The sequence below is a fragment of the Macadamia integrifolia genome, chromosome 14 (assembly GCF_013358625.1).
Source record: "Macadamia integrifolia cultivar HAES 741 chromosome 14, SCU_Mint_v3, whole genome shotgun sequence".
NCBI classification, from domain to species: Eukaryota; Viridiplantae; Streptophyta; class Magnoliopsida; order Proteales; family Proteaceae; genus Macadamia; species Macadamia integrifolia.
Genome location: NC_056570.1, coordinates 8,335,241 through 8,362,551, shown reverse-complemented (window position 1 = coordinate 8,362,551; position 27,311 = coordinate 8,335,241). Strand labels below are relative to the sequence as shown.

At 38.4% G+C, this 27,311-nt stretch overlaps 2 protein-coding genes across 9 annotated transcripts; one reads left to right on the top strand and one right to left on the bottom strand.

Moving 5' to 3' along the window:
• The first annotated feature begins 3,678 nt into the window (after positions 1-3,678).
• LOC122061900 (plastidial pyruvate kinase 2) lies at positions 3,679-17,328 on the top strand. 2 transcript variants are annotated; one of them, XM_042625438.1, is made up of 13 exons: positions 3,679-4,134; positions 4,816-5,103; positions 5,835-6,000; positions 7,340-7,474; positions 7,637-7,747; positions 7,867-7,955; positions 8,049-8,111; positions 8,291-8,466; positions 13,741-13,843; positions 13,959-14,107; positions 14,572-14,680; positions 16,078-16,170; positions 17,142-17,328. In XM_042625438.1, the coding sequence occupies exons 1-13, from the start codon at positions 3,904-3,906 to the stop codon at positions 17,220-17,222; spliced, it is 1,794 nt and encodes a 597-aa protein (XP_042481372.1). In that variant the 5' UTR covers positions 3,679-3,903; the 3' UTR covers positions 17,223-17,328. The 2 variants fall into 2 exon arrangements, with proteins under 2 accessions (XP_042481372.1, XP_042481373.1); XM_042625439.1 differs by lacking the exon at positions 17,142-17,328 and having other exon boundaries at positions 3,680-4,134; positions 16,078-16,422.
• LOC122061899 lies at positions 12,748-26,582 on the bottom strand. Of its 7 annotated transcripts, none has more exons than XR_006134735.1 (5): positions 26,396-26,582; positions 25,100-25,201; positions 18,928-21,382; positions 18,692-18,731; positions 12,748-13,095 (listed from the first exon to the last, which is right to left on the bottom strand). XR_006134735.1 is itself a non-coding variant. In XM_042625433.1 (5 exons), the coding sequence occupies exon 5, from the start codon at positions 21,075-21,077 to the stop codon at positions 19,002-19,004; it is 2,076 nt and encodes a 691-aa protein (XP_042481367.1). In that variant the 5' UTR covers positions 21,078-21,382; positions 25,100-25,201; positions 25,344-25,450; positions 25,666-25,763; positions 26,396-26,582; the 3' UTR covers positions 18,753-19,001. The 7 variants fall into 7 exon arrangements, 5 of the variants coding, with proteins under 5 accessions (XP_042481367.1, XP_042481368.1, XP_042481370.1 ...); XM_042625433.1 differs by lacking the exons at positions 12,748-13,095; positions 18,692-18,731 and adding exons at positions 25,344-25,450; positions 25,666-25,763 and having other exon boundaries at positions 18,753-21,382; XM_042625434.1 differs by lacking the exons at positions 12,748-13,095; positions 18,692-18,731 and adding exons at positions 25,344-25,450; positions 25,671-25,763 and having other exon boundaries at positions 18,753-21,382.
• Between the last annotated feature and the right edge of the window lie 729 nt (positions 26,583-27,311).

The window sequence follows — 27,311 nt, the reverse complement described above, 5'->3', positions numbered from 1 at the left end:
GGTTTGGTTTAATTCGATACAAGAATTTTCAGATAAAATCAAAATCAAATTATTACTATCTACAAATGATTTTCTTATAGTTTCTCATTTTTTTTTTAATCTAAATAACTTCTTTATATTTAAATATTTTAATGAAATAGATGTCAATTTTAACATTGAATTGAATTGTTTACTATTATATGTTTATTTTCCATAGTTTGTTTAATGTAAATTTACTTTTTTTTTATTGAAACGTATGCGAACTACTTAACATTGAATGACTTCGACTTATTATGTATATGTTATTGGTTTAACGGTTTCAATTTTAAAAATAAAAATTGAACCACATTTCAATTTTAAGACCAAAATCGAACCATTTATTAAACGATTTTATGGTTTCAGTGTAAACAAATATATTCGATCTCGGTAAATGGTTTGGATTTCAAATTCACATCCTTAACCGCTCAAGCCAATTACAGATTGTGTCAAACCTAACTGAAACAATGGAAATCAGATGACCGGTCCAAATGGAAGACCCAAGCTGGCCATGGCGTTTTCTTTTCATGTTCTTTACAATGGTCCAATCTATATCATTGGATGAAGGGAAACGTTTTTCTGCACCTTGGGCTGTGGGTGAAGGAAAACATCCATCTAAGGTTATGCTCCTTGACTCTTTCACAATACCTTTTGCACATTATCCCAAACCCCATGGATGAAATAAAAACTGCGAGAATGGGATAACCATCATTTCCCTTTATTTTTCTCTATGGAATAAAGTCATGAGAAACTTTACCCACACAACTTGTGACTCTAATAGAAATGCATCTTTAGGCATCACAATTATCGTGGTAAATGTAAGAGTATGAAACTAAATTTTATGTTTTTTTCCTTTTTTATCTTTTTTTCCAAAAAATCGGTTGTCATTAAGAATATTTCATTTCGTTAATTTTATGAGTTTGGTATCTCTTTTTTCTTTCCTAAATTGTACAAATATTGAAAATATTACTATGTATCATGATACCATGATATATTACTGGCGATGATACCAAAAATAGCCAAATCCACATAGATACAATTCAACTCAACTCGACCCACCTCAGCTCAGCTTAACCTTGTCCCAATTAAATGAAGTATATTTTATGGATCATTTTTCTCCAGTCAATTCTGTTTAAAATCAAAATAGGTACAAAGAAAACGGACAATCTTGCCTAAAGCCTTTGATCTCATGAAAAGTTTTTTATTGAACCCGTTAACCTTCATCTTTGTAACACAATCAACCACCCCTTGTATATAAAGATGAGAGAGACTCATTTTCCAGAGTCAAGTAAACAAGAATCTCCAATTTATTTTGTCATAGGTTTTCCATAAGTCATTCTTGATTGCAAGCCTTGGCATGCCATGATGGAGTTTTTTTTTTTTCCAAACTAAAACAAATATAAATTAGATAAAATTAGGTCTAATTTATGCCATTACTTGATGCACAGTTATCATCTCCATCATAAAAGCAGACTGAGAGGGCTGATGAAAGAGGGGGAAGAAGGTTCTACAATCGGGTAGTCAAAATTTTAGCAACAAAGCTATAGAGCGAGGAGGTTACCTGTCCATCTAGCATTCCTTATGTCCACACACAATCTTTGTTTTTAAGGGACGAGAGTGTTTCATAACCCCTAAAAAAATAAACTGTACATGGGCTTGAAATCGCTAGAGCGACAAAGTTCTTTATTTTATCTCTAAAAAGTTTGACCACAAATAAAATTGGGACGAAATCATCAAATGATAGATTGTCCCCCTTTTGGAACAATGGAATGGATGTAGGGTTAACATGTAGATTAAAGTTGAGAGTGGATCAAGGTTTTCGTATGGGCCTGATCCATACAGATGGAATCCATTCACAACCAACTCTGTGGTGGATTCCATGTGTGTAGATCAGCCCATACAATAATGATTATTGTACGAGAATCTGATTTACACTCATTAAAAGAGTTAACAAGTCGATTAAAGTTGATAGTGGATCAATGTTTTTCGTATGGGGCTGGTCCATACAGATGGAATCCATTCACTAGCAACTCTGTGGTGGATTCCGTTTGTGTAGATCAGCTTGTACAAGAATGATCATCGTATGAAAATATGATCTACACTCATTAAAAGAGTTAACATGTTGATTAAAGTTGAGAGTGGATCAAGGTTTTCGAATGGGGTTGATCCATACAGATGGAATCCATTCACAACCAACTCTACGGTGGATTCCACCTGTGTACATTAGTCTGTACAATAATGATTATCGTACGAGAATTTGATCTACACTCATTAAAAGAGTTAATATGTTGATTAAAGTTGAGAACATATCAAGGTTTTCGTATGGGGCTGGTCCATATAAATGAAATCCATTCACAAAGCAACTCTGTGGTGGATTCCATTTGTGTAGATTAGCCCGTACAAGAATGATTATCATATAAGAATCTGATCTACACTTATTAAAAGAGTTAACATGTTGACTAAAGTTGACAGTGGATTAAGGTTTTCGTATGAGGCTAATCCATATAGATGACATCCATTTACAACCAACTCTGTGGTGGATTCCACTTGTTTAGAACAATCCGTACAAGAATGAGTATCATACGAGAATATGATCTACACTCGTTAAAGTTGCCGTGTAAAGAAATCAATGATTCCCTTATCATTTGTTATTACATTTTAGGAGACTATTCCCTGAGTAAATGGCACTGGGAGAGCACACCAGAGGCATGATAAAACGATATCATGTATAGAGTATGACAGCGAGACCTTTTTTTCTCTTTTAATTATTATTATTATTATTATTATTATTATTATTATTATCAAGGAAGAGAGAGATATAGACATTTTAGTATTTCACAACTCTACTTTTATTATTATTTTTAGCTTGCTGCGAGGTCGTGTGGACCCTATATTAACACACTGGCCAATGAGAGCGAGTGCAAGGGCATCGATATAAATGATTTTTTTTTACATACAAGGGATGGGGGGTGGTAATTTCATGCACCCCAATGTTTGAACATATGGGACACAACCATACAATTTTTTCTTTTTCCCCTTTATTTGTGAGGAGGGTTCTCTGGGCAAATGGCATGGGGGAGCACATCATTGGTGCACAAAACGTTAAGATGTAAAGGATGACAATGTAGTCATTTTATGTGAAAAAATAGAGAAACATAAGGATGCTAGCGTACCTGACCGAACAGCTCAAAGAACATTTTCCCCTTAAAAAACAGTTATCGGAGCAGTTGAAGTGCGATACAATGATGACAACATCTAGGATCTGGATCCTTTTCAACACGCCCAACATCCAAACGCATATTGGACTATTGGGAGGACCCAAGCATATACCCTGAGATTCACCCAGCCGTCCAATGCCATCTGTGTGAGTGACTCTCTCTCTCCTCAGATGAAATGACTTCACTGCCATTTTATATCTTTAGCATATGTCGATGTCTCCCTGTAACGCTTGCTCAAGTTTCCCACATGTTTATTGTTTCCTCTTGTCAGCTAATCACATGGGATCTTTCACCCAAAACGAAAAAAAAAAAAAGGACCCACATGATTGGTGTGGTGTGACTTGTGAGAGAATCCCCACACTGGCAGCACAGAAAACCCCATCCACCTCAACCCTCTCTCTTTATTTGTTTCTTGGGCCCTCTCGAAAAGGTCAGCCGTTTTGAATAACCTGGCTGAGCTTGGAAACCATCACCTTTTTCGATGTAAACAAAGATTGGGTTCCCCTCTTATACAGTTCTCCATTTGGCGGCGATTTCCCCACAGCGAGCTTGAGAGTTGAGAGTTGAGAGTTGAGAGTTGAGACACACAACCTGAGCATTGTTCGAGTTGTTTGATATTTCAATTCAACCTTCATTGTCTCATCTCTTCTCTCGACGAGTCCCTTCTGCGATGGCTCAAGTTGTAGTTACTCGATCTGTAAATGGTTCCTTTGTGCACAATGGTTTTGAATCAAAACGGAATCCAGTCGAGAAGCTTAAGCAGTTCAGATTACCGGAGAAATTTTTTGCTGGAAAACAACGAAAGTTTGATCGAATCTCTCGCTCCATTCCCATCACGGCGAAGAGATCTGCGGGAGTTGAGATGGAAGTTCTTCCAGTTTCACCACAAGACGTACCAAAGGTAATAATTTAGTTATAAAAATTAGAGCTTTTTTTTCATGGTTGATTTCCTCGTTTGGAGATGTTCTGGTTTGCCTTCTGCACCCTTTCCTCTCTTTAAATTCTGTACAGAGTTGCAGCTCCGTTGGATCTGTCTCTTAAGGATCATGTTTGCTGAAACGGATACAAATTCTGCAATTCATTTTTGGTCTTCGTGTACTCTTCTTGGATCGTGTTCGATACTCATAGCTTCATGTAGAGACATATAATTAGCTCAAAACAAAGAATTCCGAATTATTCTTTCTTAAATTTTAAGTCAGTAAACTTAATTGTAAGAAATTATAATGTTTTCTGTATTTAATTTGGAAATGTGATGCTTACTAAGTCATGGGGAAACGAGGGTGCTTCTTTCCCCCTCTGAATGTCCATGATCTCGCTGACATAGCAGGAAGTAGTACCCATTTACTCATCTGCACTCGAGGTATAATTTTTACTCTTTTTGTTTCTAAAACTAAAAACAAAGTTTGTTACTCATGACTCTTTACCGCTTCGGTAATGACATTGAAAAGGTTTCCAAAAGTGAATTTTGTATGGTATGAATTTTGAAGTTGAAGCAACATATGACACTACTCTGATGGTCATGCCCAAAAGCTTGTTACAATGTTCATGTACTCACTTGTTGCTGGTCTTCATTGTTGACCAGAGAGGAGACGAGTTTCAGAAACTCCAGGACATTCAGCATCAAGGGGATGTGTCAGTGAACATGTGGTTAAAGCCTGAGGTAAGGCGTAAGACAAAAATTGTCTGCACAATTGGACCTTCAACCAACACACGTGAAATGATATGGAAATTAGCTGAGGCCGGTATGAATGTTGCTCGGATGAATATGTCTCATGGAGACCATGCTTCTCATCAGAAAGTTATTGACTTGGTTAAAGAATACAATGCTCAATCCAAAGACAATGTCATTGCAATTATGCTTGATACGAAGGCAAGTCCCTCCTCCTTCCCAATTTGTTCAGAAGAAAAAAAATGCTTCCTTCTTTATATTCTTTTAACTTACCATGCGAAAGTTTAGGATCAACAAGGCTACTCACAAACGGGAAGATTTTTTTTTGGGGGGGGTGGGGGTGGATATCTGCATTACATAAATTTATATACAAACATGAAGATGTTGGTATCATATGTTTGATGGAGGAGATTATACCAGTTGTACTTAAATGGCAGAAAAGTAAAGGTATAATTTATTTTTCACCAACTTCGGTTATAACAAGGTTTTTACTTTTGAAAATACATCATCAGCATACCTTTTTATTTCTTTACTATCCTGATGGGCTTGCTAAATTTGATGTTGAGCCTTACCATTGTGTATCTTTTCACCCTAGTAATCTTCAAGGTGTGGTCTGTCTAGTGACGGATTACTTGCCCTGCAAGTCTGCAACAGGCACTAGTTCCCCTAAAAATGATTCTGTTTTCCACTGTGGTATATTCAACTTCATCCCTTTCTGGGTTGAAGTATAACCAACTCAATGTCGATGGAGCTGTAATGGTCATGAATCAAATTTGGGTATGGTCTTGGAGGTGCTTTTTTTTGGGTTGGGGTGGGGGTGTGGTGTGGTGGTGATTTATAGTTGTTTGTCAATCTTTCATAAAAATCACGGTGTATGTGAACATGGAATTTATTGGTTCATGCATTTCTCTGCTGACTGTTCTTTCTTCCAGGGCCCTGAAGTTAGAAGCGGTGATTTACCAAAGCCAATTATGTTAGCCACTGGCCAGGAATTCACTTTCACCATCAGAAGAGGGGTTGGCACAGAGTCATGTGTCAGTGTAAATTATGATGATTTTGTTAACGATGTAGAAGTGGGCGATATGCTACTTGTTGATGGTATGTATGGAGCAATCCTATTATGTTATTTTTTGTGTATTTTTTATGCACTGCTTTGAAGAGACAAAGTCAACCACTCTGGTTTTTCCAATTCTTTTATTTCCCCCCTTCTCTTCTGGCATTGTCAATTACATTGGTCAGTTTTCAGTTTAAACAAAGAAAAGGGGATCATTTCCTAGTTTGGCATGGTTTAAAATCCTATACAGCTTCTTGTTTTCTGTGTTGCTATTCATTTTTATAATGATTGGCCATTCCACGTACTTGTAGAGTTTGAGCAGATATGGACACCCCCACCCCACACCTAAAATTACTGTTTGAATTTAAACTTCTCAGTTCTGGCAAATATTCTCCTACATCCTTTAAAGTTATGAAATATTATCTGAAATCTAGAAATGAACTAATAAATCTGTAAATTTATAGTGGTGTATTATCCATCAAGCAAACATCATTCCCCTCCTCCCCAATATTGTACGATATATTTGTATTATTTTGTTTAGGGATCATCTTAATGACACCTCTATAGGTGTATTTAGAACATGTAACATTCTTTTAGTTGCCCCTTGTCTTATTCCAGAAGTTCTTTAGTTCAAGGGTAAAAGAGGGTTTTCAAAATCTTTTGAAAGTGACTTGCCATTACGTCATTTTTCAGAATTGTCATTGTCTTGCACGTTTTTCATGTATACATGTGAAATACCCAGTTTTACCCGTGCTGAAAATGATGTTAAACTAAGAGGGAAAAAATAAAAAAAAAGAAAGTTTACAAATTATTTGACACCTTAAGGAGCATCAATAAGAAAATCTCTTTTGTTTATATTGGTTTCTAGAATTGTTAACATGCTCCTTTTTTCCCTTATGAAAGTTCTGAAACATTTGCAAGAAGTCCTTTGTTGATTGCATGTAGCAAATATTTTATAAGATATATGGATCACATTAATTTCCATAAGGGAAAGGGAAGGCATGCAGCCCACCTAGCGTGCGGCACCAATGGGGGTGTGGGACAGGGCATCATACTTGAGGGGCAGGGGGTCATTTCAAAGAGGGCAAAGAGAGAGATAGACGCAGCGCCCACTAGCGTGCGGCATGCGGGGGTGGCCCGGTCTTTTCCCTTATAAACAAGGTTTTAATTGCATATTCCAAGAATATTTTAGTTCAATCATACTATCAATTATTTTGGAATGTTTTGCTTATTTCCACTGTTCCACATACATACACAACACATGCACATGTCTATGCAGTTATTAGTTACTTGTGATGTTGCGAAATGTCTCCTTTCTTGAACACGTAACTTGTTTCACACTCAGATGATTTGGCACTAGTGACATTTGACTTGTTTCTACAGGGGGAATGATGTCATTGGTGGTTAAATCAAAGACTGAGGATTCGGTAAAATGTGAAGTTGTTGATGGAGGAGAGCTCAAGTCTAGACGACACCTGAATGTTCGGGGAAAGAGTGCTACACTGCCATCCATCACCGGTAAGACCTTGGTGCACCAACTTGCATCCTTCATAATATCAGAAAAAAATCTTATTTTGAATTTTTCATTTCCTTCTTATTGATTGCTCTTCTTTCCTTATCAAATGACTAATACTTCTATTGTTTTGCAAATCTGAGTAACTGTTTACTTTGGTTCTGCAGAAAAGGACTGGGAAGATATTAAATTTGGAGTGGACAATAAAGTGGACTTTTATGCCGTTTCCTTTGTGAAGGATGCAAAAGTGGTCCATGAATTGAAGGATTATCTGCGAAGTAAATATATGAAATAGAAATTATTAACATACATGCATTTGAATCTAGACTAAATTTTTTGGTTGCTTTTTTATAATTGATGTCTTATCAATATCATTCCTTCCCTGTTGTTTTTGCAGGCTGTAATGCAGACATACACGTGATTGTCAAAATTGAAAGTGCAGATTCTATACCAAATCTCCATTCAATTATTACTGCATCTGATGGGGTGATTTCTAAATCTTTGCATTTCTATTCTCAAATTATACATTCTATGGATTGGATTATTACAAAAATCTGACATGTTTCCCTTTTTGTGTAGGCTATGGTTGCTCGTGGAGATCTTGGAGCTGAGCTCCCTATTGAGGAGGTTCCACTGCTGCAGGTAGTTTTCTTATTTCTGATAAAAACAATACTACGGAGAAAAAATAATTTGGAGAGCCCCTTGTTGCTTGAACAATGATTGCTTTTTTAACTTTGTTTCTTTTACCCTACTTAGAGTTATCACTTAACAGTTTAATCATTCAGAGTTTTTCTTTTTCGGGAAATACTTCTTTTGTATAGGAAGAGATTATTAATATGTGCCGTAGCATGGGAAAAGCTGTTATTGTGGCAACAAATATGCTGGAAAGTATGATTGTTCATCCTACACCAACACGGGCAGAGGTCTCAGACATTGCCATTGCAGTTCGCGAGGGTGCTGATGCAGTCATGCTCTCTGGAGAAACAGCTCATGGAAAGTAAGATTTTTTTTCATTTTGCATCTTCTTAAATATGCTAATTAGTGTGGACTGGAGGACAGCAGATGACTGTTGTGTATGGAAAGGTGGGGTAGTGGTAAAGATGCAATTTGTGCGAGCATGGTCAGGTGGATGGCCAGCCCAACCAGAAACTGAACTTTCAAGGGCCAAATTCAGCTTTTCACCCTACCTGTACAGAGTCCTACAAGGAAACAGACAAAAGCCTGCCTTCACTATCCACTTGGAATTTGCTTGTAACCCTGATGCATGAGAGCTAAGTCAGCTTGTCCCATGTAGTGCCCATAGCATCTGACCAATGCTTGCCACGACAGAGCAGGCATCCCTCTCTGCTGAAAGGAGGCGCACCCTTTTTTTGGGGTGAAAATGCATTAAAGAAGGGGGAGGGAAATTACAACCCTGAAGGAAAAAATTTAAAACCCCTAAAAAGGTAACAAAAACCCATTAAAGACTACATCTCAGGCCCATATGGACACACACTAACATGTCCACTACTACTCAAAAACCCACATGAGCTTATAGACGAGCAAGGAAACCCATTACAAAGCAGAAGTGCACCATGTCAATTCTAGGTAGGGTTCCACAAGCCTAACCAACTTATCTCAACCTTCATCTTCCAAGCCCCCGAGATGAGAGTTAAGAGCACCACCAGAAAGAAGGCAGCCACGTTGGAGAGGCACTAGCCTTGCAAAGGGCCACGGTCAAGCAATAAGATAGCTCAGACACTGATTGAGAAATAAAGTAACACTGCAAGCGCATGGGTTGTGTGTAGATGCGGGTCAATCACAAGGAAATGAGTTCTATGGAATTGTCAGTCTTAACCTAGGCAGAGTGCACTAATTTCGCGTGTAGATGCGGGTCAATCACAAGGAGATGAGTTCTATGGAATTGTCAGTCTTAACCTAGGCAGAGTGCACTAATTAAGCAGTTTGTCACGATTAAAGTAAACTAAACTAACAATGGTGAAATGCAAGAATTAACTATGGAATTAAATTAAACTAACATAATTAACAAGCAATAATTAAGTGAAAACAAAGATAAGGCAAGAATGAATTAATGAACCTAAAATTATGCAAGCACTAGAGAGGTGCGAATTATGATGTGGGGAAGCACTTAGGAATTAGAATCCACCATGAAATTTACGAACAATCGGCAAACAATCTAGCCCTATATCGCATGCATGAATAGGTCAATAGGAAACACAAATTTTTAATCTAATATGTTCTATGAGTTATTCAACACATACATAGCATGAGATTATAAGCAAGACCGTATTGGAAGTTGACAATTACGCATATGAAAGGTAATCACTGGCATACATAATTTTGACTTTGCAAGAGGGTTTTGGTTGCATGGAATTATAAAAAGGGCATCACTTGCTCACAAGTTGCTCTTCATCTCATAGTTTAATCCAATCCCCAAGTTGCGGATTTAGTTAACCATGGCTATGAAGAGAAGAAAATAAAGAGTAGAAGAATAATTCATTAAACTAAAATAAATAAAGGAAGAGAATAACTTAACAGAGAAAACTGCATTCAAACCAAGGTTTGCAAGTACCAAAAGACGAATCCAATCTTCAATCCGAACTTCAAGTTTTGAACTCTAAATTACAACCTTCAATTCTCTAATTACGATTTTCATAAAAAGTAAAATAAAACTAAGTAAATAAAAACTAACAAGAAGAAATTAATAGAAGGAGAACTAAGGGAGAAGAAAAGAGAGGGTGGTAGTTATATAGGGGAGAGGACAGGGAGAGAGAAGGTGGGGTGGTAGGAAGTAGAGAAGAAATAGGAGAGAGAAGGATGTGTGAGATGGTGGAGAGAGAAGTACTTGGTTTAGGAGAGAAAAACAAGGAAAGGGGGAAGGCATGCGTGTCAGAGAGGTTTTAGGGGCTGGTTAGTTGTGTCCTTGTCGGAACAAGAGAGAAAAAATAGGGGAGAGAAAGTGGAAAAGGTGGAGTTGTATTATGAGTGGGAGAAAAGAAAGGGAAAAGGGAAACCGAGAATAGGAGGGAATGGGAGAGAGAGAGAGAGAGTAACATGTGGGAGAAAGGAGAGAGAGAGAGAGAGAGATAAAGCCAAAAAACCGTTTTTAGCAAAGTTGATGGAGAGATATAGTCGAAAAATCGTTTTTAGTTAAGTTGGAATTTAAGTTGAAATTTAGAATGTAAATAAAAAAATTCCACAATCTCTCTTCTCTCCCACACGTTACTCTCCCTCTCTCTGTCTCCCATTCCCTTATATTCTTGGTTTCCCTTTGCCCCTCTTTTCTCCCACCCATAATACAACTTCGCCTTTTCCACTTTCTCTCCCCCTATTTTTTCTCTCTCTTGTCCCTACAAGAACACAACTAACTAGTCCCTAAAATCTCTCTCACGCACGCCTTCCCCTCTTTCCTTGTTTTTCTCTCATAAATCGAGTACTTCTCTCTCCTCCATCTCACACACCCCTCTATCCTCTCCTATTTCTTCTCTATTTCCTACTGCCCCACCTTCTCTCTCCTATATTACTACCGCCCTCTCTTTTCTTCTCTCTTAGTTCTCCTTCTATTAATTTCTTTTTGTCAGTTTTTATTTACTTCGTTTTTATTTTACTTTTTATGAAAATTGTAATTGGAGAATTGAAGGTTGTAAATTTTGAGTTTGGAGCTTGAAGTTCGGATTGAAGATTGGATTTGTCTTTTGGTTACTCGCAAATGCAATTTTCTTAGTTAAGTGATGCAGATTAATCACCAAAATAGGCTTGTTTTATTAGGAATAAGCCTAGGGTTGGGTTCCATACATGTTGGGCCTTTGATCCCATGTGTTTTGAGTGTAATAGGCCACTTTTATGGGTCTAAAAGAAGGGCTCTAAGGATGTATACGGGATTGCTAGTTTTAGTAGGAATTTTTCATTAGTTTCCTTTTTAGATGGGGTTATTTAGTTTCTAATTTTAGTACCTAGTTAGTTTCTAATTTCTTATTTCCTAGTACCTATTTTTAATTTTTGATTTTAGTAACTAAAGGTCTTGTGTTTATTTAGTTTCCTATTTCAGTTTCTGGAAACTAAAGTTAGTTTCTATTTCTTGTAATCACTCCACCATTATTATAAATAAAGGAGAGGGCTCCCATTAAGCCCCAGGATTTATGAATTAAAACAATGCTTCTGTGTTTTGCTCTTTTGAGTGTGCTTTGTGTATGATCAAAGTGATGGACTGGTGTTTGATCTAGTGACTCTTTGTGGCGTGAAGTCCAAGAGGTCCTTTCAAGTGTTCTTCTTATTTTCAAGGTTCGAAGTTTCTTTTGCAAGGTTTTGATACCCTTGCTAATCCCTGTAATCTGTTATGCTGATCTTACCAGTAGCACTGTTTTGTTGAGGTCGATACATCACTGTTCCAGATCTGAAGTCTTTTTTTATTTGCTTGAATTATTCTACTTCTGTCCTAATGTTCTACTGGTTTGGAATCGATTACTGTTCTGGTTTGTCCTGCTGTTTATTGTAATCTGATTTGCTATATTAAAGTTTGGGTTGGTTATGGTTGTTCTTTGATTAAAAATTCCTGCAGTTGAGACTTGGATAGACTCCCTACCCTAGTCTACATTATTAAGTTATTCTCTTCCTTTATTTATTTTTATTTTAATGAATTATTCTTCTTCTCTTTATTTTCTTCTCTTCATCGCCATGGTTAACTAAATCCCGCAACTTGGGGATTGGATGAAACCATGGGATGGAGAGCAATTTGTGAGCAATTGATGCCCGTTTTTATAATTCTGTGTAACCAAAACCCTATTGCAAAGTCAAAATTATGTATGCTGTTAATTACCTTTCGTATGTGTAAGTGCCAACTTCCAATACTATCTTGCTTATAATCTCATGCTATGTATATGTTGAATAACTCAGAACATATTAGATTAAAAATCTATATTTCCTATTGACCTATTCAAGCATGCGATATAGGGCTAGAATGAATTAGTGAACCTAAAATTATGCAAGCACTAGAGGTAGGACGGACAGCCTGCTAATTAGTGCACTCTGCCTAGGTTAGGACTAACAATCTCATAGAACTCATCTCCCTGTGATCGACCCGCATCTACATGTGAACAGTGCGCTTGCAGTATTACTTTATTTCTCAATCAAGTATTTGGCCCCGTTGCTGGGGATCCGATGCCTCTGTGTTCAGTTTTAGACTGATTCGGAGTGCCCTTATTTCCTATTTTAGTCTACATTAAGTTTAAAAAAAAAAAAACTAGTTTAGATTTAGGATTCAACTTAATGTTGCATTCACTGCCACATCTTGACTCCGGGCTGACCCAATCCGAGAATTAAAGTTGCGCCATTTTAAATTACAGACAAAATGAACCCAATATCTAATCTATTCCAAAAAATTCCCAATTAGTCAAAATTACCATTATGCCCTATGCTTTCCTTCTCCGCAGTTCAACCCACTAATGTGCATAAAAACTTGGGCTTCTTAGATTGGACTTTGACTTCTCTCTTAGTGCTTTAATGTAACTTCTTCCAGTCTTGCCCTTGATCATCAGTTGATCGATTCAAGTGACCTGCAGGTGGCTTGATCTCCAGATATCATCATCCCTGTCCATTTAGCATTATTTTCCGTGCATTGCCCTGTAACCTGCATATGTGTGAAAACCAATATTATGTAGCCTCATTTATCTAAAATAATGAATAAATGCCTAATAAATGTATAAATCGTGGCATAATCAGATGCCCAAGACACAACTCCTACAAAAGACCTTGACACTTGATCCAATCCAATGCAACTGAAATACCAGGTTGGATCAGTTGGTGACAATTCTGCCCCACCCTAGTGAGTTTGGGCCCACTTTCAATATGTCCTCCTCAGAGAGCATATGAAGCTAGATGTAATTCCCTAAATTCTATGTCAGATTTCAGGTGGCTAGAAAAATAGTTAAACTGCATAGTTAAATTCTGTAAATTGCAGATGTAGATACAGATTCTCACATTGAGCTTTTCCCTAGATGATTTCCTTCATAAGGTGCGTCATGTGGTGGGGTGAGTTTCCTTGCCTGCATGCCTGGTGCAATTAACTAGTAGGACAATTTGGATAATGTATCTAGTTCAAAAGTATTGGCACTGTTTGTCGTTTTTCTAGAGACATTTAAAATAGACCATTATTTGGGTGCAAGAAGAGCCTAGCTCGCCTTCTAACATGGTTAAGCTATTAATATGGCTTCTTCTGAGGGTATACTTCTACCTTCACACGATATGCAAATTCATTTATCTCACTTTCATGCAGGTTCCCACTGAAAGCAGTGAAGGTTATGCACACTGTCTCTCTAAGGACTGAAGCAGCAGTGGTTAAGAGTGAACAGCCTCCAAATCTTGGTCAAGCTTTTAAGGTTAGTTAACACCACTTAGGCATTTGACTACAGTAACTTCTATATGTGTCCTGTCTTTTCTCCTATCATTTGATTTTCACCTTAAATCTAACTTGAAGCTTTCTATGTTTTGTAGAACCATATGAGTGAAATGTTTGCATTTCATGCAACCATGATGTCCAACACCCTGGGCACCTCGATTGTAGTCTTCACTAGAACTGGTTTCATGGCTATCCTCCTGAGCCATTACAGACCTTCTGGCACTATTTTTGCGTTTACAAATGAGTGAGTGTTGTGATCTCCATTAAAATTTATCGGGCATTCTTTCAAGAAGAATTTTAATCATTGAGGAACCACCCATTTTCATTGTTGCTTGCATAACACATGATATGGAAGGATTGTCCTAGCTGATCCTTCTGTTTATCCTGGTTGCTCATGAATAGTATCTCTGCACACTGGGTGGTTAAATGCTATTATAATCTTGGGCTTCTTTTACCTTCTGTTCTGATTTGAGAATTCTTCTTCTTATATTTCTTTATCATTGAAAAGATGAGTAAGAATTGAAGCTGCAAGGAATTGAACTTGCTCCACTTCTTACTGTTATTTCAGCAAATTTTAATGGACTGGAATGATAGCATCTCTGAGAATCATTTCTTGAGAGCATATTTTGAATTTTGTGACTTGTTGACCAGTTATGTGAATTTCCTAATGGCTAACTAGTGACTGCATTGGTTTTGATGCACACTTAGGGAGAGAGTTAGACAGAGACTGGCCTTGTTCCAAGGTGTATGCCCCATATACATGCAGTTCTCGGATGACGCTGAACAAACCTTTGCAAGTGCCTTATCTTTGTTGCAGGTAACTTTTATGGGATTATTCTTACATATGCTTCTGGGCTGCTATTAGATCAAGATGAGTAATTAAATCTTCGGAATTGATGAACCTAAACTGGTTTAGCATGCATTTCATGTACAGTAGAGGTGCATTGGCCCCAGCATTTTAAACCAGATCAATAATCAGCCAGTTACTGAGAGACTTAAACTGGGTCCACCCTTCTTTTACAATTGCAAATGGTTCTGGTCAAATTATCCACCCTTGCTGGTTGGGCCATGCATTTCTGCGTAGACAGTTCGGATCTTGGATAGACCATACAGTTTTTGGACTCCATTTGTTCCTTGGTTATTCAGGTATGGGTTAACACTTAACAAGAACACCTCTGTGCGGGTAGAGAAAGGGACTGTTCTTTTTTGCTACATGTCATACACAAGCAAGGATTTCTCCCACAGTTCGGTGCTACCAAGCCCTTGGATTAAGTATCAGGATTGGATCAGCCATGGCCGATACTGATACCAGACTGTTACTGGATTGGTGGTACAAAATCCAGGGAGGGAAAAATAGTGAATGAAAAAAAAAAAACTGGTATTGGAATCTTGGTGTTAAAATCATCCGATCTGGCCCGAGACAGCTCATCTGTATCGGTATTGGAATTAGTGATGACTGATACCGGCATGAACTAAAAAATCCTTGGATTTGGTCTCAACGATATTTGATTTTACATGGGGGGAAACTGCTAGTCAGACCGACTCAGACTTCAGTTCTTATTCCACTCTGTTTGTTCCTTAAGACTATGTTCACAGGAATCCTTGTGTAGGACCTGTAGGTAGATGTAGGAGGATTTACTTTTTGTGCTACAGAGTGCAGTGGTGCACATTCAGGGGTTTGTGCCTCAATATTTCAGTGCCACCAAGCTTGGGACGTGACCTGCACAATAGACTTTTGTAAGATAGGCCATAGCCCCCGAAAATCAAACTGCATGACCTGCAGAAAATTCTCTCCAGCAGTTATTACCCTTTTAAATATTTTAGCCATATAATATAAGTTCTACCTCTAGATTTGAAGGGTTAAACGTTAAACCCAACTGTTCCAATATTTTTGCTGTGATTGGCCTTAATCTTGCCATTTATTGAGCTTGCAATTGGGTGAGTGTTGTGCCCCATATATGCCATATGGGACATGAATCTTATGACTCTGGAGGTCCATTGTGTGATTGCTTATTAATCAGGAAAAAGTTCCTGAGCGATTTGTTCATTAATTGCCCACAAAGATGCTTTTGTATAATGATGGTGTTTCTGCATAGATATGGTCATTTTCTTCATGCTTGTTCCGTTTCAAAACAAGCTAAGATAGCTAAGCAATTATTGTTATTATCATTTTCCCTTTTGATTGTTCTAAACTACATGGATTCTCTTGTTTAGGACCAAGGCATGGTGAAAGGAGGAGAAGAGGTAGCTCTAGTTCAGAGCGGCAGACAGCCAATCTGGAGGTCCCAATCCACTCATAACATTCAGGTCAGGAAAGTGTAGAAACAAATGGAAAGCTGGACAAAATAGTTACTCAGAAAATATTGGGACTATTTAGTTAGCTTCTAGGAGATAGCTATTGATTTACTTCAGAAATAATTTTCATGTTGCTTTGTTTCATTTCTTGTTAGATTGTTTAAGCTATCTAGGGAGAGAAATATATGACATTTTGTTGTACTGTTTTTGATTACCAATTCCAAGCTTCAATATAGTTGGAAGTCCTGTAATTGATTTGTTTCATTTTGTCTGGATTAAAATTGGGAGCTCTATCCTTTCCAATCCCATAAATTTAGTTGGGGTTTTTAACAACCCTTGGTTAGTTGTGAAGAATTGAACCATACAGATATAAGTCAAGAGTTTCCAAAGATCTGAATATGATCTAAATCATCTAATTGACTTTCACATTCTTCAAAATAAACTTCCAACCTACTACATTTTCTCCTCACTTGGGAGTTAACAAAATTTCCTAGATGGGCGACCTTAAACAACAATTGCAATTGAGAGAAGGTTATTACAGTCAGGGTTTCAAAAAATAGGGATCAGATTAACTGATTCAGATCGGAATTGCATGAGGCTGATCTTGATTCTGGTTAATCCAGCTCGCTCAATCCCCTTACAAAAAACTAGGGTTGGGACATATTTAGCCCAACTCATTCCTCACTGATCAGGATCGGAATTGGTTCGCATTCAAACAAACAGGTTCTAAGAATGTCGGGTCAAGACTAATGTGTAAATTAAGGTTTTAAAACTTGGGAACGATCATGGGATCGGGGGGTCAAGGCTGATACCATTCTGATAGCCCCTTTTTTATTTTATTGTAATCAATCTTTATTATGATTTTACCTGATCATACATGTGTATCAAGATTGGTTAAGGCTGATACCTTTCTGATCTGATCGATACTAATTGATCGGAGTTTTAGAACCATGGAGTAAACTGGATTCCAATGTCTATGACAGGAAACTATCAGACTGGCGGCGAAAAAATCTTTTCAGTGGATGGCAACACCGAAGTCAAGAGTGTCAACTGGGATGCTTTAGGGTAATCAGGATAGTTTCTAATCAGTTTCAGTCTGTAAGATGCCAATCTCAGAATCGTCCCATTTATTAAATGATTCGAAGTTAATGATCCAGTCTTCTTTACTAATGGAATGGTCTCCGGTTCTGATTTCTTAGGCAGTTCTATCATTTGAGGAAGTCTAAATTTCCTAAGTATACAAATAAGCTCCAAACATGCAAATAATCAAACTTCAACTCATTTTTTTTTTATAAAATCTCACTGTTTTTTTTACAGGAGTAATCTCATTTTCACAAACTCAACATTTGAGGTCCTCAATCCCCTAAGATCTCAACTCTAACTCATGATTAAAGAGAATAAATTGTATAGCTATACTTTGAAAACAATTGTAATTATAAATTCTTGAAATTAATGTTGCATTTGGTATGATTTCTTGGAATCCATTACTGACCTAGAATACATTCTAAGAATGCATACCAAAAGCAGCATTAGTGAGAAACTGTCTGGCCAATCGCGACCACATACAAATAAGGCAGAGGAGAGAGGTGGGGAGTGATGGAGTCACATCTGAATTGTTCCATCAGTCAGCCACTGATGAAGAAAAACTGTCCAAAAAAATATAATCTGATCTATCCTGAAATTTTACCACTCCCAATCTCCCATGGTGACCCACAAAAGTTTTAGTTTACTTAAAAAAAATTAACAGACAGAACAAATTAAAGTTGGTGTTAATGGACCCGAGAGATGGTCCCGGTGACCATAAAAACCTTTGATACCAAGTGCCTACACGTCTGTCACAGGCCATGTCCAGCCATAAAGGGTATAATGACACCAACAGCACCACTGTAGGCTTAAAAGTCATAAACAATCCACTGTAATTTAAAATAAAGGCGAAAGCGTGGCCACTGCACCAGCACTTGGGCCAGTAAGAGTGTGTGCACTTTGCACAAACATCCAAGGGATAGGTGTCTTTTCATTGCATCCTGTGTCTTGAGTGTAGAGACACAACCAGGTAGCATTCTTTTTTTTTCTGAAAAAAGAAAAATCTATGCTACAATGGTTCAAGCAATCGGTATCAGTCGGTGCCTGTTTGGCTGAGCTGATTCACTTTTTGGACAATGCACCGACTCTGGTGATGTACCGATACAATACTGATACCTAGAACCATGTTGGCAACTTGGAAAAGCCAAAACTATTGAGTTTTGTTGTGTTTGAAAGTTAAAACGCCTAATAACAATAAAGCATTTCCACAAAAGATACAAATATAGCCATTATACAATAAAGCATCTCTTTTTGGTAGAATGAAAATTATAGATTTAAGGGGAAAAATGGTTCAATGCTCCATGAAGCCAATTGGGAGTTGAGAACCCACATTTACCAGAGTTAAAATGATAACCTAAATTTGGCTCCAACATGTGCAGCAAGGTTTGCAGAGCGACTAACATGAAAAAAAGAGATTGCGAGAAAGCATCTTATTAACATATATACTGACCTGAAAACTTTGAAGATAAATACGAAGTATTCACATGAACCTGCACATAACATTATAAATATTTACAGGAGAAAAACCTAACTATAATTACCCCTTTTTCCCATACTGTATCACAAGGGTGTGAGACGAATCACTTCTAACAGCAGAAATCAATGAACGAGAAAAACATTATTTTTTTTCACAAGGAACGGAAACTCACTAAACTAATAGTACATAGACCCAAAACAAGTACATACCTTGTCAGAAACCAAATCAAACACTAGGGCAGCTTGTCAGTGAAACCTAACTATTACGCTTCATTTGCTCCCAATCACTTCATCCAGTCAGGAAACATCTTAGATTTTCCAGGCTCAGATGGATCAACAACTACTTGATTTTCACCGGAAGGAGTCAAACCTGAACCACTTGTTAACATTGCCATCAGACTTCCCCCATGAACCCTACCTTCTGGCAACAAAACCGGACCAGGTGGCAGCCCTCCTTTCCCTGGAGGAAATTGAACTGGTGGTGGTAATTCGAGTGCTATTGCTGGATGTCCTTTACCATGTGAATCAAAACCACTCCAGCCAGCAAAGCTCCCTTCACTGCTGTCCATATTCATGACATCAACCTGCATGTCTTCAGTTACAATCTCTTTCATCTTCTCAGGCTTGCCAGGCTTTGGTTCTTGGACCGCAAGTGCCAGTGTTCCAACCCCATGCACCCGCCTGTCCTGCACTAGGGCACTATGGGCAGCACAGAGACCGGTCTTTCCCCGAGCAAACCGGTCACACAGAGCACCTTGGCCAGCAAATTCAGAATTTGGTTGGCCCCATAAGCACCGCTTCCCACCACCATGTGCCTTGCAGAAGTCAGTGCTGCCTTGAGCACTCTTCCTGCATCCATCAAATTTGCATCTTTTGCCCCCACCATGACGGACACAGTAGTCTGTCCGCCCTCTAGCACTCTTGGTGCACTCTGGCATAGCACATCTCTTGCCACCCCCATGAGCAACACAAAAAAGGGTACCTCCATGCACACTTTTTGGACAAACTCCACCTCCTTGGAATGAACACCTCTTTCCTCCACCATGGCCCTTGCAGAAGGGTGTGCTCCCTTCTGCGCCCTTCGTACATCCTAAAACAGAGCACCTCTTGCCGCCACCATGAGCCTTGCAGAACATTGTGCTCCCTTGAGCACCTTTTGAGCATGCTGGAAACCGGCAGCGACGTCCACCTCCATGAGATATGCAGAGACCAGAGAAGCCTTCTGCACTCTTTGTGCAATTCTCCTTTTGGCATCGCCTGCCACCTCCGTGTCGGATGCACAAACCAGACTTCCCTCTTGCTGCTCGGGTGCATCCCTCATGACTGCACCGTTTTCCACCACCATGGGCAATACAATAATCAGTGCGGCCTTCAGCACTCTTTGTGCAACCAAGATATTGGCAACGGCGCCCACCGCCATGGGCCTTGCAGTAAACAGTCCGGCCCTCAGCTCCCTTGTGACAGCCAGCTTTCTGACACCTCCGGCCACCACCATGGGCAATACAAAGGCCAGATGCACCTCTGGCACCCTTTCCACATCCTGCGAATTGACAGGTCTTTGTGCTACTACTGCATTGTTGTTGCTGCTGAGTAACCCCAGAAGTACAGGTGACTGAGCTTTTTTGAGTGGTTACCATTGTTGTTGAAAGGTCTGGAACGATAGGAACCGGATCTGTTTTGTGGGCCATGGACAACTGGTTTTGAATCCAGCTAGTCTCTACACCATGAACGGAATGCAATGGAAGAGTGGCATTCCCAAGTTTCCATTGAGATGATGTCGATCCTTCATCCATAAGTGGGCCGGTGCTAGCCATGAATGGCATCTCAAAGTTGTTTTGAGAAGGGGTAGAGCCAGGAGTGACACTGGTGATATCAGATTCAGCAGGCCCAGTCGAAAGACTTAATTCAAGGTCAAATTCGGGTCTTACTTCCAGTGGCTTCAAATTAGCACCAGCAGGTTTCTTTGGACCTCGTGCTTTCTCATTGCCAAGATGGAGGTCAAAATCTAGGCCAACATCCATTGATGATTCCTCTTCATTTTCTTTCGCTGAAGAAATGGTTGTGCAAGCAGTCGCTGAACTTCCCTTGCTCTCAGAAGAACTCGGTGAACAACCTAGCCCCAGAACCAGTGAAGAACCATCCTCAAAGCCAATGGATCCATCAATTGTGCTCCATTTCCTCTTGGTTCCCTTTGAGGAGGTAGAGTAAGGGAAAGAGACACCAGGTGAATCAAGCCTTAAGACAGTGTCTGCACAATAATCAGCTCCAATTCCTCCAACATTATTCATTTTGCTTAGATTCTCAAATGCATTTGAGGAAGGGTTAGCAGAAAAACCCAAATGTCGAAACCTTGCATCCATTTGGTATCGGCTGAAAACACAATTCCCTTATCCAGACCAAATGTCGATGTGAAAAAATTTAGAAGAAAAAAGCTGCCTGACTGACTTCCGGGGCTAAAAAAAATAACAAAGAACAAAACTAAGCTATTCTCTGAAGGAGTACATCCCACCCCCACTTACAAACCCTGAGGTATCACAGCGATCCATTTCTGAATAAGTTTATCTTGGTTGGGGGGAGGAGTTGGGACTTTGCCTAGTCAGCAGAAGCAGCTGAAGAATCCACAAGGAATCAAATGTCTCACCATAGCATCACAAATGCCAACATCCTGTTCCAACAGAAGAAAAACGATTAGAAAAAAAAAAAATTGCAGCCTGGAAATATCAGAAGCAGGTCTAGAAACAGAACCATGATCTTGAATGTCAGTTTCTAAATATTGATCGCAAAAAATTTGGAAACGGGCCTAGCATAACAAAGACTAGGATAGGCCTCTCCTATAAGACATGAATGATGCAATAAAACTTTCTTGGCCTGGTACTGATTCCACAAGAAATTGACATTGACAAAAAAATGCAGTTCAATAAAAGGATTAGATGATCGAATACAAAACAATCATCCATAATTTATACTGACTTTTAATGCAAATTGTTGCATTTAGAAAAAGAAAGATCATGCAAAGAACACAATATGAACCCATGTTTCAGCTCTTTGACACATGGCTACTAAATTTAGCTCAGGCTATTGTAGTTGATATGTAACATACATTTCAATCCTCCAACATACACATTCCAAACAAATTTGAACTCAGTTAGTGGTCTAAGTATCCAAGTTTACACAACAGAAAAATAGATTGTTGTTCAGCAGCAGGTTAATAGATTGTTGTTAAGAAGCAGGTTCTTCTTGATAAATAAAGGTAAAAAGTCTCCAAGTTTGAGAAGATGGGAATTTTTCTTTTATCTCTTGGGCATGCTAATGCAGGAGTATCATAAGATCCACTTTGTGTGGCCAGGATTCACTCATCAGTACGAGATCCATTTGTATAAGGGCATTAATGTGATTTTATTGACAGCTGTATGAGGGTTGAATAGTAGGTCACATAGGGTTCTGTAAGTGTCCAATATTTTATTTTAATATTATCAGGTACTGGACTCCGTCGTATTGTCCTAATTTGTAGGAACTTGGGAGAGTTTCTAGTAGTTTTTTCTTTCTTTACTTTATAAATAAAGGTTGTAAGGGGGGGGGGATTATTATTAAGACAAACTTTGAGCATTGGAGGTTGGTTCCCTGAAAGAAATATTATTTTAGTTTGTACTTATCCAATTTTTCAGGTAATAATAGATACAAGGGAGAGAGAAGAGAGCCTAGGCTCTGTCTGGTAGCCAAGAGAAGAAAAGGAAAAAATAGAAAAGAAATGAAATGGTGAGAATATAAAAAAAAGTATGTGTGTTTGGCTACCATTAGATGAGAAGAAAAGAAAAGTTTTTGTATTTTTCTCATGTTTTCTTGTGTTTTTGGCAAGATATTTTTTTTTTTTTGGGAGTAAAAGAAAACTTCACCATTCCCAAGATGGATTTTGAAATTCAAAAAAGAAATCTACCCTTGGATTAGGGCATACCAAGCACAAAGAGAATTTCTTAAACCAAGAAAAGAGTACAAAAATTGTACTTTTTTCTTTTCTTCTCTTGGCTATCAAACACAGCCTGAGGAATTTAACACGAGAATATCGTAAGCCATCTTGCCTGTACTATCCGTTACACTCGTTTCAGTGACCAAATTCGTAACAGTAATGCCTCTTTTTTGAAAATTGTAATGTTTGGCTGAATTTCTTACCTATATGCTGATCTGATCAACCTGCATCACATGCTAAAGGTGGCAAGCAAACCCAGGGCAACTCTACATAAAATCTAACAAGGTTGAACAATTCTCTTGCCACTCTTTTGGAGGAAGTACAGATAGTTAATCATCAACGCATTCAACAACGTACAAACAATAAAATTCAACGATTTTAATCACTTCAGTCCAGAAAAGCTAAACTGGACGTGAATAATAACTCTTTTTATGTGGAAGAGACAACAAAATATATCTGTACCCAAACAAAACAGGGATGATGACAACAAAAAAAACATTCCCACCATTTCATTTTTCTGTTTCGAATTTCTATTCCTCATAGGGGGAAGGGGGAACGAAGGAGAGTAGGGGCGGTCGTAGTATCATATCAGGCAAGGATAATTGACTGCTACTCCCTCCTAACAAAGAAGCAGCACAGATCATCTGAAAGTTGTAAAGGCTACATGAACCACATTGGGGGGGGGGGTTAAAGGAGATCCACTGTACTGCAGAGCATAATGGAATGGAATACAGATATATATAGTGGTATGGATATCAGCTCAATAATGTCTCCTTACAGATATGATATGGCCAAAATTGGCAGAGTCTGGGAATCCTAACAACAACAACAGCAACAACAACTCAGCCTTATCCCAATTAATGGGGTCGGCTACATGGATTCAAAAAAAGGAAAAAAAAGAAAAAAAGTCCAAACAGAATTGGGGGAAGGAATAATGAAACGATGACAAATGAGGGTAAGAGAAGAGGCGCAGCCCAACAAGTTAGCAGAAGCTCAGCTAAATGGGTCGGCTACATGGATCCTTGCCCTCCAATAGCCTCTATTCAAGGTCATACTTGGGACAAGACCAAGACTATGCATGTCCTTCCTCACCATTTTGCCTATGGTCATTTTAGGCCTGCCCCTAGCGCGTTTAGCCCTTCAATCTGAATCAAATCACCCCTCCTTATAGGGGCCTCCTCAGGCCTCCTTTGAACATGGTTATACCACCTCAAACGACTTTCATGGAGCTTTTCGTTGATTGGAGCAACTTTAAATCAGTTCCAAAATGCTCATTCCTTACTTTATCCTTCCTAGTTTTGCGCACATCCATCGTAACATCCTCATCTCAGCTACACATAGTTTCTCCATATGACTATGTGTAGCTGAAAAGAATCAAGTCAGACAATAATGTCAGCCTTTTGGGGATCGACTTATCAGACATACCTATTAAATGGTGGCTTCCAACACAGTGTACGCAAGAAGTATTAGTATGCTGCCTGTGGAAAAACTTCAGAGTACAATACCTGATGAGTAACTCAAGGGTTCCTCAAAAAGACAGTTGGAATAATTTTATAAATTCCCAACACGAAGGTTTGTACGATTGACAGATAAACAATCTGGTTATTTCATGTTTATATAAAAAAAGAACACTACACCCTAGGTTGAAGCATAAGTAGATCATAATACAAGCACAAAGCATAACATCTCATGTGCAATCAATGGTAAGGAGTTGCACCAAACCTCAATGAGAAAAAAGTCCAGGACAGATTTTGAGACTCTTAAAACATAACAGTATCAGAACAGATCATTGAAATTCAAAAGAATTTTGATGAACCCCATTGAACTTACCATACATAAAAAGCACCAATAAAAATCGGACAAATTGGAGGATCTGTACCTCCTAAACAGACAATGGCTGGACTAGCCAAAGGTAATGGTTGGGAGTATGTTTCAATTTGTCCCATTAATGGCTATCAAGTTCCAAGATTGGCAGCCCAAGGATCACCAAGGTAACGAGGAATCATATCATATACTTATCCTATACGATCGCATGCCACAAATGAACTACTTAAATCTAGAGTCACTAGTAATTGACAGTACGATAAGAAACTGACCTTCCCCCCAACCCCCACAATAGCTGGCTGCAAAGTGGGATTATCAGAGCCGCACTAAACTAACAGGAACTACTGCTACTAGTGCTTGAGAATCATAGAGGAACTGATCCCTCAATTATGAGCTACACAGCAGAAATGTAGATGACGAAAGAAACTAAACTTGAAAATGCCATCCAGACTTGCCTATCGAAAATCAAGGGAACAAAAATCCATCCAGACCTCATATGGATAGATCAAGAGCTCTTGTGTACAAAGGATCAAAGATCTACCAAAGTAACAAAAATTAAGATGCAGAAACGTAAAGGAAGAAATTATAACATACCACCAAATTCTATACCGAGGAACAGTAAAACAGATTGATATAGGCTAGGCAATGAATTGTCACACAAGAAAACCTTCTAGATTGTTGGAAGCCCCAAATGATCTGAAAAAAAAAAAAAAAAAAAAAAAAGAATGAAAACAATAATTTAGATGTTAAACAACAGGAAAATATAAACAAAAATTTTCAAGGGTTGACAAAACAAAGACAGTAGGGGAACTAGTTTAAAGTGACAACAATATATAACTGTTATTCATGCAGCAAGATGACAACAAAGGTAGAATAGATGGGGAGAAACTTCTTATTTATAGGAATTAATAAACCGATGAAAAGTTCCAGCTCCCTCACTGGTATCTACAAAAGCATAAAGTAAATAATGAGGTTCAATAAACTACTAAGTAGTGAACAATCCGGAAGACAAAAGCTACAAATTACAGATTAAATCGAGGAAATGAGAAGGGAGGGAATAGAGGAAAGTAGAAAGGAAAGCATGGGAATACTAGAAGAAGGTATTCTTTGAATACAATAGTGGGGGAGGGGGAGGGAGGAGTGGAGAAGGGAGCTATAACCAAACTTCTTTAGCTGTAGAGTGTCATGGCCTGAGTACTGAATCAAATAATCCTACTTTCTGAATACTCGTCATCCCAAACATGAAGCACAAGATGTCCTGGGATCAAGGGTATCAGATGTCAGGACAATAAACCAAGATGAGGGACGGAAGAAGTACTTATTTGTTGAACTAATTTACATTGAAACACTACAAATTCTTCAGAAAGTCTACTTAAATCCATCAAGCAAGGAAACCTCAATCATATTTCGACTGAGATCAATTAAGACTAAAACTATTAAAGAGAGAAATCTCAACCAGAGACACCAGAAGCAATCGATGCATGGACTCCTGGTTTTCAGAAATCAAAATTTCAATTAACTTCAATCATACATCGACGAGAAACTTATATTTTCAAGTTAATTTCTCCGAAATACAGGAATCCACTAAAAAACTGTGGAAAGAGGGAAGCACCAAAACAACACTGGAAAATTCAACAGGAAACTTAAGAATGGAACTATCACGAATCACGATAAGAGTTCAATTCAATATATAAACCTTTATACCTATCTACACTAAAAAGAAAAACTTCTCTGTAAATTCGATTAATACACGAAGTGCTCCTATGAAATCAACACCGCAAAACTAATATCTCCAAAAAATCTTTCACCAAAATTATATGTTTGAGTAGGAAAACCAGATCTAAAATAAGGTAAAAATCGAATTAATCAAAGTCGGAAGAACAATTATACCTCAAAACATTGTGTTCTACAGTTCGAACTCACATATGATCAATCGAAGAAGATGAATCTGTAGATGATGAAATCAGGGTTACCAAATGCCGGCAAGAACTAGAGAGAAGAGGGAGATCGATGAGAGGAGGAGAGAAGAAGAAAGTGAAATAAGAAGGGGTGTGGCAACGCGGGGCCGAAATAAGAACTAAGAGCGTCCGTTAATAAAAACGCGAACGTTAAGGCAAATCAAAGTTTTAAGAAATGGACGGCTGGATGCTCGAGTTGGAAGGGCCATCGTGTGGCGATACGATGGGGTGAAACGCGACAAAGCCACGTCATCCATGACGTGAGATGTTCCACGTAGACAAATTTACTCGTCACCGTCCTTGGTGCGCCTATAATAAGGGCGTCTCCATGTGGATGTTTCTGATTTGTTAGTGGAGCCTTAGTTTTCTTGGGACTCGTTTTAATGGCGGGATTTTTCTTTTTTGGCAAAAACAAAACCAACCGAAACCATACAAAGGCAGACATCGATATCGACACTTACAAGGTTTGGCTATGAAATAGAAAGATACCTTAGTGATGGAGCTTGTTGGGTTATGGGCTGTGGCCGTTACTAGCAAAGCTGTCTTCGTAACTAACTTAGCAAACCAACTCTTGGGAAAAAGGAGTATACAAATATACAATGCCAGGGTTGTATTTTTTAATATAACAACCGTGTAGATTCTTTCTTGCACTGGTGGTGTGAGAAACCTTTGTTTGCAACTCTATTACGTGTTTCAAGAGAAGTTCTGTAAATAAGACATGCGATGGTGACGTTTCAAAACTGGCCTTCTACAGCTAGGGTTGGATTGAAATAGTTGACTATTCAAGATTAGTGATAAAACACGTAAGGATGTGACATTGAAGAAATGGTCAAAGCTTAAAAAAAAAA